This window comes from Cyprinus carpio, chromosome B16, assembly GCF_018340385.1.
Source record: "Cyprinus carpio isolate SPL01 chromosome B16, ASM1834038v1, whole genome shotgun sequence".
In the NCBI taxonomy this organism is placed as follows: Eukaryota; Metazoa; Chordata; class Actinopteri; order Cypriniformes; family Cyprinidae; genus Cyprinus; species Cyprinus carpio.
Window position 1 is genome coordinate 14,791,860 of NC_056612.1, and position 14,036 is coordinate 14,805,895.

The following is a 14,036-nucleotide window of genomic DNA, read 5'->3' on the forward strand; positions in this document are numbered from 1 at the left end:
TGTTAGTATCAAACTATCAGTTTGATGGTATATTGATATAAGGTTCACTTGTAAATGATCATAAATTATTAATTTTCATTGAGATCATATACTATTAAAATATCATTGTAAAATCAAATCTAAGTTAACTCAAAACTACAAGTTTCACTCTACCCAAATGATACAGCATGTCACCTCAGAAAAATTTTGGCACTAATTGACATTTTATGGATCAACAAGCCAAATATTATTAGCTTGTCCACTCTTTAATTTCTTTGTTGAAAAGCTAATATCTGAAATTATATGCCCTATCCAAGTCAAATATTTTATTCTTCCCAATTCAACACAATCAGCCTGTGTAAGGCCAAATTTATACCATATGGAATGATTTTTCAAACTTTAACCAACAAAAGGACTTAGGAGTGTGTTCTCCTAAAAAACCTGCCATAATGCGCTTTCATGGTTGTTTATTTAAAGCTAACACATCCAATAAAGCTAAAACTCATAATATTTATTATGGGATACAAATATTAAAATTTTGTGTTTACCTTTATGTGATTATATATAAATTATATTATACTGAGCTTTAATCAATGAAAATTCTTGATATTTTTTTAAAACTTGCCTTTTGTCAGGGGAGATATTTATGCTGTTGGTAGATGGAAACCCCCCTGCCACAACCTGCACGGTCTGAGGGCTGTAGTAGACGACGTCACACCAGGACAAAGACAGAAACGGCTCCACAAACTTGAGAATACCATTAGTGAAGTAATGATCATTGGTGGCATAAAAGCTTTTGGTCCCCACAGCGACTATATCATTCACAATAACAAATGCAAATAAATAAACACGAATTTAATTTCTGATCAGGATTAGAGTTACAGAAATATTTGAAATAAACAGAAATAAGCACATACTTGTGCAGGAGTTCATGCTTGATGGTCTTGATGTACTGAAGAGCATTTTCATTCTCAACAAATCGGAAACTCTCAACTTTTCTTTTGCCTTGAGGATGATTCTCAACAAACAGGTATATGTCACCATCTGTCGTGTGAGAAGAATTGAAACTTATTTAGACTTCTATCAAAAGTTTATATATAGGATTTGAAAGTGAGAATCAAACTGACATTGTAAAATGTCCTTTGACCACAAGGTGGCCAGCTTTCCATAGTTTTAACATTTCACAAGGGAACTTAAAAATATTTTTGTAGTTACTTACAGTACATTACACAAAGCCGTATTACAACAAAATCCAGTTTTAGATGTCATGCATTCATACGTGTCTAACATTTAAAACATCTAAGGAATCAAGAAACATTAAAAAAAAGTAAGTAAACCGCATGCAACCCAAATAAATGCTAGAATTTTTTTTTTTTATTTCATAAAAAATGGCAAACCTTTGTCATCTGTGTACATGCTGATTCCATGTGGATTAAAAGAGCCTTTTTCAAAGTCTTATTGCTTTAATTTTCATTTTAGAATCCAACAGATTCAGGGTGTTTCCAGGGTCATCTGAATAAGATGGTAAGCCTGGATATTTCAAGCCCTGTTTTTAATTCATCACAATTTCTATAGGACATTGTGACCGGCATCTATTTACAAAAAGTGCATGAGGCTATTTTCACTCACTCTGTCCACCTTCTCAGACAATTTAGGACAAATATCTCTTTAATTTACTCTTTGTATGAATACAAAAAGATACTCAAGATGAATACAGTAATTCTGTTTGTATCAATTTACACTTGACGCAAACAGTATCCATCAATATTTAAACTTAGTATAATTAGCTGCTGGCTTAATACGTGTGCATTTGGTGAACGTGATTTCACCAAGTACAGCATGTTCCTGGCTCAACATCCTTGTCTATCCTGCAACAACATCCCAATCAACCAATCATTTTTGAGGGATATATTTACAGGAAATGTATGTTTTAGGCTTACAACAAGGGTTAGGTTGCACCCTTGTTATTCAGCTATCATTTCCCTCTGATTTTTGGGATAAGTTATGGGGAAGGTTAGGGTTAGGCCTATGTTTTTGTACAGTAAGGTTGATCCAGGAACATGACCACGTGCATTTACCATTTGAACAGACATCATTAACATATTGATCCAACTCTAGCCTCATGCTGCACAGCAGAGGTAGATTTTGAATATAACTAGGACTGCTTACTCCTTACAATTAATAATGACATATATCTGATTAACTAATCAAAATGCTTAGTAGTTTTATGACATACAGTGCTCAGAAAAGCAAATCCATCAAGTATGGTAATATCTTCAGCTCCATACTCTGTTGAAAACGGAAATAACATCATTGCAATGTCCTTATTTTAACTGTTTGAAACATAAGAACACTACACTATTTAAACCAGCAAGTGACACCTAAGCATAAAATGTAACTTACCTATGCCCTCTATTAGGTGGCAGTTAGGAGGGTAGTTTTGGGTAAGTTCTCTGGAGTAAAGCAATACATGCCTCTGGAGAGGATTACATTTAAACTCATTTATTATCGTTTGCGTGACTATTTAAAAGTTTGCATAAGTAACTTAAAAAAAAACCTGCATCAAAGGTTAGAAAAGTGTTGAGTCAAAGAAACCTTTATTGCAATTGAAAAGCCTGACATTCAAAGCAATCGTTATATAAAAGCGATTGGAAATATCGACCAACCTAAGTGCAACGAGCCTTTCTCCAATGAAAGCTGCAAGAGCAACAGCTAAGGAGAAAACTGCTAACTTCCCCATGCTGTCTGAAACGCTCGTAAACAACATTAACTCTTCTCAATGTTTCAGGGTTGCCAGGCCTGCAAAACTAAACCATCCGATTTCTAATCAAAAACTAACCCAAATGCATTTTTCTCAAATGTTTCCCCTCTGTCTCCACTTTTGTCAAAATAGCGTTCCGGGGAGATCGCTTTAAAGGTGCTGTATGTAAGATTTTGACTCTACTAAAGCATAAAAATACCATAATATGTTTGCAGATATTTAAAAAACATGCTAAGTTGATAGACTTGTTTATCTGAAAAACAATGCTACAGTCAGTTATTCTCCTCTGAATGTGCGTTCCGGGCCGGAATGTCAATCTTTGTTTTGGTTTGTGAAACCCGCCCATTGCCAGTTTACCCAATTATATTTCTGCACCCCGGGTTGCCAGTTACCGGGAAACACAGAGTATTTTATTTCATTCATCATCAAGTGCGCTCGTTCCTGTTGGTGTCGTCAATCTGGCAACCTGCGTGTGCGTAAAATCTGAGGAGGATGGGCATGGTGAAAAAAACCCTCTCCATTATTTTGAACTCGGATTGCAATACCTAGTTCAACCACACGGTGTCAAAAGTATCCCAAAGCCGCAAGGAAATCACGGACTTGGCAACATCGTGCCTTGTACTCGTATTCTATAGTCTTTGATTATACGCGCCTTGGACTTTACACAGAAGTAGCGTGTTAAAGTAGCAGTCTATCTTTTTAGATGGGAAGTCGCGGTTTTTTCCAGAATGCTGTTTTTCCATTTCGCATTTCTTAATTAGAGTAGCCTAATGAAGTTAACATTTGACCTCTACTGAGCCAACAGCAAGAAGGCTTGCAAAATAATCAAGTACAGATGAAAAGGCTACAATACCAAGTATCAGAAGAATATTAAAATCCAGCAGGAAAAATAATAACTGTTGCTTTTGTTTTTGTAAGAAATGAAGATGGCCAAATAAATTGTGAATAATTTGTGTTTATTTAACAGCTGTGGTGGTGTTAGACATTTAGGCCTATCTCAAACTACCCTTCCTTCTGGCATCATTCTATTCCATACAGTAGTCAGCTTCATTTTTGATGGGTTTGTGCTCGGGAAACTACACAAAAATTCTCAGAAAGAGCACAAGAGTGAAGCACACTTTATTTACCGCTCTGCATATAGCAGCCTTACTAATGTGCTCTGCATCCCTGCTGTTATATAGAAAATACAAATTCATACGAATTAGTAACCATTGTCCATTTTCACAAATTGTTTGCAAATTTCAGTGAAAGTGTGCTGGTAAATGTTTATTTGTGTTGCATGTACATTATAAGCTGATGTATATATATTTAACTCAAAAATCAAGTGTCAGACAGCTACTAAGAACATATGCTAAGTCAAGTAATACTTCAAGCTCACATATCTAGTAGATAGTGTTTGCAACCCAATCAGACTGTGTTAAGCCACATTTATATAGTATGGATTGATTTTTCAAACTTTACCCAACAAAAGGCCTCGACTTTGTTATGTGTTGCCTTTAAAATGACTCTATACTGACAAATTCTTTCAAACACTTGAACCAATATTTATTCTTCCCCGTAAGTGAGTATATTCACAGTTTAAGGTCACAGATCAGAGCTTTCTGATAAACGGTTCCAATGAGCAGCTTTCCTCCATATTGGGTTGCCACCGAAGAAGCAACAATCACACTGCCATCATCTGAATATAACTGAGTTACCCTGGGCTTTTCAGAGAGAATGTTTTCAATCCTGATAACCTACAGGAGAACATTGTTATATTATAGATTTGTAACTCAGAGACAATTGAGATAAGACAGGAGACAGTGGGAAAAGAAAGGATAAGAGATGTGAGCCAGACTCGAACATGACAGCTCAACATATTTGAGCATAGAGACAATAAACACTACACAACACATATATTCACAAACCTCAGAACCAGGTGGATCATTTGGATCATGAAATACACATTTAAGACCGTTTGGGTGGCAGCCCAGCCACAGATCTCCAGATTCACGGTCCACCTCAATGTTGTCACACAGTGACCCCACATCAACCTCCTGGTAAGAAAAATTACCATGCAGTAATATTAACAATAGCAGACAGAGTAGTTCTCTTTTTCTACTAAGTAAAAAACTATTAAATTGTTTTAAGTTTGTTGTGTTTGAAGCTTAAACAACTTACAATTCTATACTTAAATAGATTTTTAAAAAAAATAAGGTGTGAACATTTTATGTAGTTTGGTGTATACCTTTACATGAGACAATACAGTGTTTTTCTGTATTTCCAAGACAACAATTTTGTGCTTCAAAATATCTGCCACATACAAATGCCTGAAATTAAATTTTAATCATATTAACAACATATAAACAGGACATAATTAAACAGTAATGCTTTTATTGTAATATTACACTATGCTGTGCTTTTATCAATGCAAATCTTGTTTTTTTTTCCCTGAAACTTGCCTTCTGTCAGGGGAGATATTTATGCCGTTGGCGAGCAAGAAGCCCCCTGCCACAACCTGCACGGTCTGAGGGCTGTAGTAGACGACATCACACCAGGGCAAAGACAGAAACGGCTCCACAAACTTGAGAATCCCATTAGTGAAGTAATGATCATTGGTGGCATAAAAGCTTTCAGTCCCCACAGCCACTATATCATTCACACTAACAAATGCAGATAAATAAACTAGAATTATACTTTAGGTCTAGGGTATGTTAAAGCAATATTGTGGTTTAACGGAGCACATACTTGTGCAGGAGTTCATGCTTGATGGTCTTGATGTACTGAAGAGCATTTTCATCCTCAATGAATCTGAAAATCTCCACTTGACTTTTGCCTTGAGGATGATTAACAACAAATAGGTATACGGCACCATCTGTCGTGTGAGAAGAATTGATACTCTTTTTAAAGTTCATTCACAATCGTCCACAATATGGTTTTAACATTTCACAATAACTATTCTTGTGTGTGTAGGTATTATAAATTATGTTACATCAATATAAGCATAGAAAATTCAATAAGGAATGAAACTTTTCTATACATTATTGGAATAAAAAAGCAAACCTTTGTCATCTGTGTATAGGCTGATTCCATGTGGATTAAAAGAGTCTTTGTCAAAGTCTCCCTTGATGTTCATTGCTTTAATTTTCATTTTAGAATCCAACAGATTCAGGGTGTAGATCTTTCCAGGGTCATCTGAATAAGATGGTAAGCCTGGATATTTCAAGCCCTGTGTTTAAGTTATTTGAACATGTTTAGCAATATAGTTACATTTAATTGTCAAATTAATAGTAAAATAGTAAAAACGCCTGTTGCTAACATGAGATTACTCAGTAATGAGTTTGAATTTATGACATACAGTGCTCAGAAAGGCCAGTCCATTTTCAAGCACGGTGATATCTTCAGCACCATATTCTGTTTAAAACAAAAATAACACACTAGAGATCACCACTACATCCGCATTTGCAGTGTAAGAAACCTACACATATGCTTCTTCAAGTGCTCTTTACTCAATTACAGGAATAATTATAAAAGCAAAACATTGCAAAGCTTACACTTCACCAATAAAACATTATTTTACAGGAATCTCACATTTATAATTGAATATGTAGCACGGCATTAGGTCCAAGCTGGTAAATTCAGTCCAGCAAACTTTCACTTGACCAGAAAAGAAGGCAATCAATTCAGTGTTTACTTACCTATGCCCTCTATATGGTGACAGTTAGGAAGGTAGTTCTGGGTGAGTTCTCTGTAGGAAAGTGATACATGCCTGTGGAGAAGACAAAACTACATATTTAAGAGATATTCCTATGGTTATTGTCATGTTCCGTAATTATGTAAAAACACTAATTAATATGTCAGTAAGTAGCAGCAAAGATTAGAACAGCGTGCACTCGAAGAAAACATTTACTGCAAAAGTTATAAAGTTTGGTATGCAAATAAAAGTAATCGGAAGTCATTATTATATAAATTCGAGCGCACATATCAACCGACCTTAATGTAATGACTCTTTCTCCGATCAAAACTGCAAGAGCTGCAACAGACAGCGAGAGTACTGCTAACTTACACATGCTGTCTAACTCTCGCGCTGCCTCCAGTGCACAAACATTATTAACCCTTCAGTGTTGCCATGTCCGCTTTTTATGTGCGATTTTTTGTACTACAAATACATAAAAGCACACTCGTGGTTTTTGTTTTGGGAATAATTTCCAGAATTCAGTTCTGCTTATTGGTTACATGCTATTGTATTTAGTTGTTTGTTTGTTTTCTATTTCTGTCAAACCAGCCAAGATGTGATTGACATGAAAATTGTTTGTAAAGTTCACTCAGAATATGCTAGACATCCCAGAGAAAAGTAACTTTTTTACGAGGTAGTGATTACTTTCATAAGATATAATTTGTACAGAAACGTGTTTTTTTTTTTTTTTTTTTTTTTAAGTAGGCCATAAAGGGATTCTCCACCCCAAAATGAAAATTTAGTCATTATCACTTACACTTATGCTCTTCTGTGTCATCCGCACCACAAGGATCCGCTGTTTTATTTCAAATCAAAGGTAAATACATGTAGAAACAGCGCATCCTTGTGGCACGGATGACACAGAAGAGCATACACAGCATACGGAGATATGGAGAGACACAGAGGAGAACGTTGACAAAGGAATTATTGAATAAAGTCATTATTTTTGTTTTCTTCGTTTACAAAAAGTATTCCCGTTGCTTCATATAACCCAGATTGCACGTCTGATGGCAGATGGAGTATTCTGATGACTTTCATACCTTCTATGGACCTTTAAAATAGTTATTAATTGCCATGGGAGTTTGTTAGTCAAGGTTCTGTGTTGCATGGACATCACAAACTGATAATATAGGCTATATATTATTACACAATCAAGTAATGATAGCTATTGAGAACATATGCTGAGTCTAGTGAAGTTTAACTCTTGCTTTAAGCTCTCATATCTAGTAGATAGATCGAAGAGTTTATAATCAATCCAAGCAGTCTGTCAAGCCCAATATATAGGCCTATTGTGTGAACTGATTTTTCTCACTTTACAGTACAAAAGGTGCAACTGAAATTTCAAGTTAATTATTACCTATATATTATTAGTTGGTCTTGTCTTTGATTTGTGTTGCAAATATGTAGTCTCTGAAATAACACTATTCAGACAAAATCTTTCAAACAGCTGGGCCAATATTTATTCTTTCCAGTAAGTATATACACTACTTCAGGTCACAGATCAGAGCTTTCTGATAAACTGTTCCTATGAGCAGCTTTCCTCCATATTGGGTTGCCACTGAAGAAGCAATGATCACACTGCCATCATCTGCATATACCTGGGTCACCTTGGGCTTTTCAGAGAGAATGTTCTCAATCCTGATAACCTATAGGAGAACATGGGTATGTTACAGATTTGTAACTCAGAGACAGCTGAGAGTAGACAGGAAACAGTGGGAAGAGAAAGGGGAAAGACATGGGAACATGACAGCTCATCGTATTTGAGCATGGGCACTAAACACTACAATATATATATTCACACACCTCAGAACCAGGTGGATCATTCGGATCTTGATGTAACCAATTGCGACCGTTTGGGTGGCAGCCCAGCCATAGCTCTCCAGATTCACGGTCCACCTCAATGTTGTCACACAGTGACCCCACATCAACCTCCTGTTAAGAAAAATGAATAAGCCATTATATTAGCAATAGCAGTCAGAGTAGTTGTTGTTATTTTTATTCAAAAAACTACTATTAAATAGATTAATTGTTGTTTTATTTGAAGCTAACACAATAAAGCTGAAATTCTATACTTTAATCTATGAAAAATTATTCTGTATGGGATAAAATAAAGGTGAACATTTCATGTAGTTTGGTGTTTACCTTTACATGAGACAATACAGTGGTTTTCTGTATTTCCAAGACAACAATTTTGTGCTTTAGAAGATCTGCCACATACAAATGCCTGAAATGACAGGTTAATTGTATTAATAACATATAAACAGGACATGATTATGCCAAAAATTATTTGATAATATTACATGCATATGCAAATCTTGTTTTTTTTTCCTGAAACTTGCCTTCTGTCAGGGGAGATATTTATGCCGTTGGCGAGCAAGAAGCCCCCTGCCACAACCTGCACGGTCTGAGGGCTGTAGTAGACGACGTCACACCAGGGCAAAGACAGAAACGGCTCCACAAGCTTGAGAATCCCATTAGTGAAGTAATGATCATTGGTGGCATAAAAGCTTTCAGTCCCCACAGCGACTATATCATTCACACTAACAAATGCAGATAAATAAACTGTAATTTATATTTTAGGTCTAGGGTAGCCTATGTTAAAGCAATATTGTGGTTTAACGGAGCACATACTTGTGCAGGAGTTCATGCTTGATGGTCTTGATGTACTGAAGAGCATTTTCATCCTCATCATATCGAAAAATCTCCACTTGACTTTTGCCTTGAGGATGATTAACAACAAATAGATATACGGCACCATCTGTCGTGTGAGAAGAATTTATACACTTAGGTTCATTCACAATCATCCGTTTAATATAGTTTTAACATTTCACAATAACTACTTCTTGTTTGTGTAGGTAAAATTATGTAATATCAATATAAGTATAGACTTGTTTATGTATACATTAATTGAATAAAAAGGGCAAACCTTTGTCATCTGTGTATAGGCTGATTCCATGTGGATTAAAAGAGTCTTTGTCAAAGTCTCCCTTGATGTTTGTTGCTTTAATTTTAATTTTAGAATCCAACAGATTCAGGGTGTAGATCTTTCCAGGGTCATCTGAATAGGACGGTAAGTCTGGATGCTTCACGCACTAAGCATAAATATAGTTGCATTTAAAAACATAGTTGCATTTTTTAATGGTCAAATGTATATAATTAACTTTTAACAGCAACACTTCAACTTCAAAACCAGGTGCTTTTGGTTTTATGACATACAGTGCTCAGAAAGGCCAGTCCATTTTCAAGTATTGTGATATCTTCAGCCCCACATTCTGTTTAAAATAGCAAAAAATTATAATAACAATAATAATAAATAAATAAATATATGATACACTACAGATCATCAAATCAGTGACGGAAACTCAGTTACAGAATAAATTATAAAAGCAAAACACTAAAAACTTAGACTACACTACTCCTTTTTTCCTCGCATTTATAATTGCATAAATAAGAATACATTAGGTACAGACTGGTAAATTCAGTCCATGGAATGACGACACGTGACCAGAAAACATGGCAATCAATACAGGGTTTACCTATGCCCTCTACATAGTGACAGTTCGGAAGGTAGTTCTGGGAAAGTTCTCTGTGGTAAAGTATCAAATGCCTGTAAAGAAGACAAAACATATATAGTCATATATAATATATATTGCTATGATTATTGTCATGTGCAGTAATTACATACAAACACCAATTTATATGTCAATAAGTAGCAGCAAAGATCAGAACAGCGTGTAGTCAAAGAAAATATAAATACGATCGGACACATCAACCAACCTTAATGTAATGACTCTTTCTCCGATCAAAACTGCGAGAGCTGCAAAAGACAGCGAGAGTACTGCTAACTTACCCATGCTGTCTAACTCTCGCGCTGCCTCCAGCGCACGAACTTTATTAAACCTCTTGTGTTGCCATGTCAGCTCATTATACGCTCATTTGGACGTGTTTTTTAAAGTGCCACTATTATGGGTTATGAAAGGTACATATTTTGGTTTTGGGAGTCCCCAACAACAGGTTGACATGCAAGCAAGGTCAAAAAACATGCACCATCATTATCTTATAATATGCTTTTTTTTTATCTTATTTGCTCAAGGACTTCCAAACTATTCGCTCAAGATGAATTTTTCCAAATCCCTCCTTTGTGTGACGCTAATCCTCGTGGATTGGTCGATTTTCATCATGCCTGTAATGGTTTGTGATCGCAGCTGTTACTGGGGAAACAGCTATTTCTACCGCTCCAAAAGCGGCACCTAGTGGCAAAGAATGAATTGTTGTGTCCGGAACTGCTCCTTATCCACTTAGGGGACGACTTCATTCTCTACATTCGTTCACTACTTTTTTCACTACAGTGCATTCTGATTTCAAGTGTACAACCCATAGATATTTATGTCTATGATACAACCGATGTGTCTCATTTAGAAGGCTGCGCCCTCGCTGAAGCACTATTTCTCACAATCCACTGCAGAGAACCAACGAGCTGGAAGAGAGAGGGGAGCGTGAGCGTTTGAATGGCATTTACATCTTTATACATTTCGTTCACTACTATATAGTCCACTCAACTGTCATACACTAGGCCGATAGGAATTAGTGAACGAGTGAGCGATTTCGGACACAGCTGCGCGCGCAACAAGTGGACGGCCAATATGCTAATATTTCATGTTGACGTCAACATGAAACGGCTTGGGATTCGTTTTTTTTTTTTTTTTTTTTTCAATGATTTTTTTTTTTTCAATGATCATTTTGTTTCAATGATTCAGAATCGACTCTTTAGAGACAATAACTTTATACAGTGTGCACTTTCAGATTTAAAACTTTGCAGGATGTTTTCATTCACTAGCTGTATTACACACTGCATGCAAGGTAGTTTTTAAAAATCCATAATAGGGGCATTTTAAATGTATGTATTTATTTGTTTATTAGGCTGTTATTATGGACTACATAAATGCACAGTTGGTTTTGGGGGACCATTTCCAAAATGCTCACATAATAAATTGTGACCAAATACTAAAAACAGCTGTCAAATATCCTCATCTTCTGTTTGAAACGTGCTGTAAATAATCCTTGGAGTTTGTTTCTTCTTTGTTCCGTGATTTTGCCTTTACCAGCCACTGCCCTACTCTCCCTACTGATGCGCAATGTGCCCTTTTTCAGGTGTGCTTACAAAGAGAGAGAGAGAGAGAGAGAGAGAGAGATTTACTATTTTTATTCATTGGTTAAATTTTTAAATGTTTTCTACACTGATCAATGGCATTTTTTTTTTTTTTTTTCTTATTTTCGCTTATTTTGCTTGTTAATCGTGATATCTGGCAACCTCCTGTTTCTTTCAAAGCCCACCCTCTCTAGTGCAATTTATTTTTAAATTTACTTTGTTAATTCAGTTGACCCAGCTTCGTTTTCTTAATTAACGTGTACTTTAGCAGTGACCCCGTTCTAGGACGTGCTTCCCGGTTGTGGTTTCCCTCCCCTTATTATGCGCATGCAAACCAACCTTGAGATGTTTTATTTCATGCAGAAGGTATTTATGCGGCCTATTCAAAGGGCTTTCGTGAAGCAATATGCCGCTGTAGTAGCATTGATTGGTCAGTAGTCGGCACTATTACACATTATTTTCATATTAATTCGCTTAAAATAATTTCCATATTGTAAATTAGATTTTTGAGTTATTTATTTGTGGCTGTGACCAGTGCAGACTTTTCTGTTAGTATAGCTCAGCAAGTTTGCAGCAATATTAATAGAATGTTAAGTTATGACAGAACCTCTAAAGCAGAATCTGGGCAAACTTAAAAGTGACAAAATTGGATTAAATGTGACATACTAAATAATTTGAAAGAGGTTATTTTCATGTGTGCTTTCCGAGGAAGATTCACAGTCAGGCTTACCAATTTACAGTGCATAAACAGTGCTTTATAACCTAGAAATGTGTATGGTGTGGAGCAAAATCATAGTCACCATATGTTGAACTTTCTAATCCTTTATATATAAAATAACAACAATAACAAGTAAATTAGTTAATATATATTCTGATACAACTGCATGAACAATCATTCTAAAATAATTTTTGATAAAAAAAATGTACATACATAGCATGCCACAATTAATATGAGGCCATAAAAACATGCATAATTATTATTTTAAAAATGTTACATATAATTTCAGAAGAAGTTCATCAAATTACACTGCTTCCTCTGCTTGAACTTTCATGTCAACTAACCCAAAGCATTAACATTGTAAAGTAACTGAGATTTCTGTAGCATGACTATTTAGTGTTTGATAATAAAACAAAATATGTCTGAATAAATAGGTTTGAAGACATAACCTTGTTGTTTTACCTCAGTCTTCATATGGGGACATTCAATTGGTTGACTGACTCTATTTTTGTTACCCTACTGTTCATGTTTTTTTTGTTTTGTTTTTTTATTAACAAGCTCAAACTACATGTGACAATCAATATACATGGTATAAACAATAAACATTATACATAATATAAACAATTATACAGTAGACAGAATATGAGATTGATGCATTTTGATAGAGGGAATAAAACAACAAATGGAATCAGAATTTTTAACAGTTTGTTTAGGCCAATTAACCTTACATGTATTATTTAATTTTGCAAAGTCCAAAACATTTAAGCCACCATTTTCATATGAAGTCAATACATATTTTGTCAATTTCTTTACATAGTTTTTTTCAAGATGTAAACTAAAGCCATTGCTGCATAAATAAGTCTAGAAATACCCTCTGCCTTTGTAATTAAAACTCTGCCCCTTAAAGAAAGCCAAGGTCTCTTATAAGCCAATGATTTAAATTCTTTTAATTTTTTTCAATAATAGGACTAAAATTTAGCAAGCACCTTCTTTTCTTGTCTTTTGTTATCAATATTCCAAAATATTGAACCACATTCTTTTAGGGAATTATAGCTAGTTTTAGACATTCCTTTATGGCCATAAGCTCACATTTAGCCAAATTTAAGTATACCCCAAATCAGATGCTCTTGAAAATTCACCAATGAAATCAGTTGCCACAGATATCTGATTCTCATTTTGAATTGAGAGAGTAGTGTCACTGGCTAACTGTGTAATTTTTATCTCTCTATCAACAACAGCGATGGGCTTGATATAATATAAGAGGAAGGAAGCTGACTTACTAACAAAAAGAGGTATGGAGATAAGGGCACCCCATGCCTAGTTCCTTTAGAAATATTAAATGTGACCCTGGACCACAAAACCAGTCTTAAGTCGCTGGGGTATATTTTTAGCTACAAAAAAACTTGTATGCGTCAAAATTATCGATTTTTCTTTTATGCCAGAAATCATTAGTATATTAAGTAAAGATCATGTTCCATGAAGATATTTTGTACATTTCCTACTGTAAATATATGAAAACTTAATTTTTGATTAGTAATATGTATTGCTAAGAATTAATTTGGAAAACTTCAAAGGGGATTTTGTCAGTATTTTGATTTTTTTGCACCCTAAGATTCCAGATTTTCAAATAGTTGTATCTCGGCCAAATATTGTCTGATCCTAATAAACCATACATCAATGGAAAGCTTATTTATTCAGCATGATGTATACATCT

At 35.1% G+C, this 14,036-nt stretch overlaps 2 protein-coding genes across 2 annotated transcripts; both read right to left on the bottom strand.

The window, feature by feature from the left end:
- Positions 1 to 3,679: 3,679 nt before the first annotated feature.
- On the bottom strand, positions 3,680 to 6,864 carry LOC109074161 (serum paraoxonase/arylesterase 2-like). Its single transcript, XM_019090219.2, has 9 exons — positions 6,713 to 6,864; positions 6,418 to 6,488; positions 6,078 to 6,133; positions 5,783 to 5,948; positions 5,468 to 5,594; positions 5,182 to 5,382; positions 4,968 to 5,049; positions 4,648 to 4,776; positions 3,680 to 4,476 (listed from the first exon to the last, which is right to left on the bottom strand). Exons 1-9 carry the CDS (start codon positions 6,787 to 6,789, stop codon positions 4,312 to 4,314), a joined length of 1,074 nt encoding a protein of 357 aa, XP_018945764.1. The 5' UTR covers positions 6,790 to 6,864; the 3' UTR covers positions 3,680 to 4,311.
- A 1,028-nt stretch (positions 6,865 to 7,892) lies between these two features.
- LOC122139980 (serum paraoxonase/arylesterase 2-like) lies at positions 7,893 to 10,392 on the bottom strand. The gene is made up of 9 exons (XM_042740954.1): positions 10,233 to 10,392; positions 9,992 to 10,062; positions 9,672 to 9,727; positions 9,382 to 9,547; positions 9,087 to 9,213; positions 8,795 to 8,995; positions 8,598 to 8,679; positions 8,259 to 8,387; positions 7,893 to 8,101 (listed from the first exon to the last, which is right to left on the bottom strand). The coding sequence occupies exons 1-9, from the start codon at positions 10,307 to 10,309 to the stop codon at positions 7,940 to 7,942; spliced, it is 1,071 nt and encodes a 356-aa protein (XP_042596888.1). The 5' UTR covers positions 10,310 to 10,392; the 3' UTR covers positions 7,893 to 7,939.
- Between the last annotated feature and the right edge of the window lie 3,644 nt (positions 10,393 to 14,036).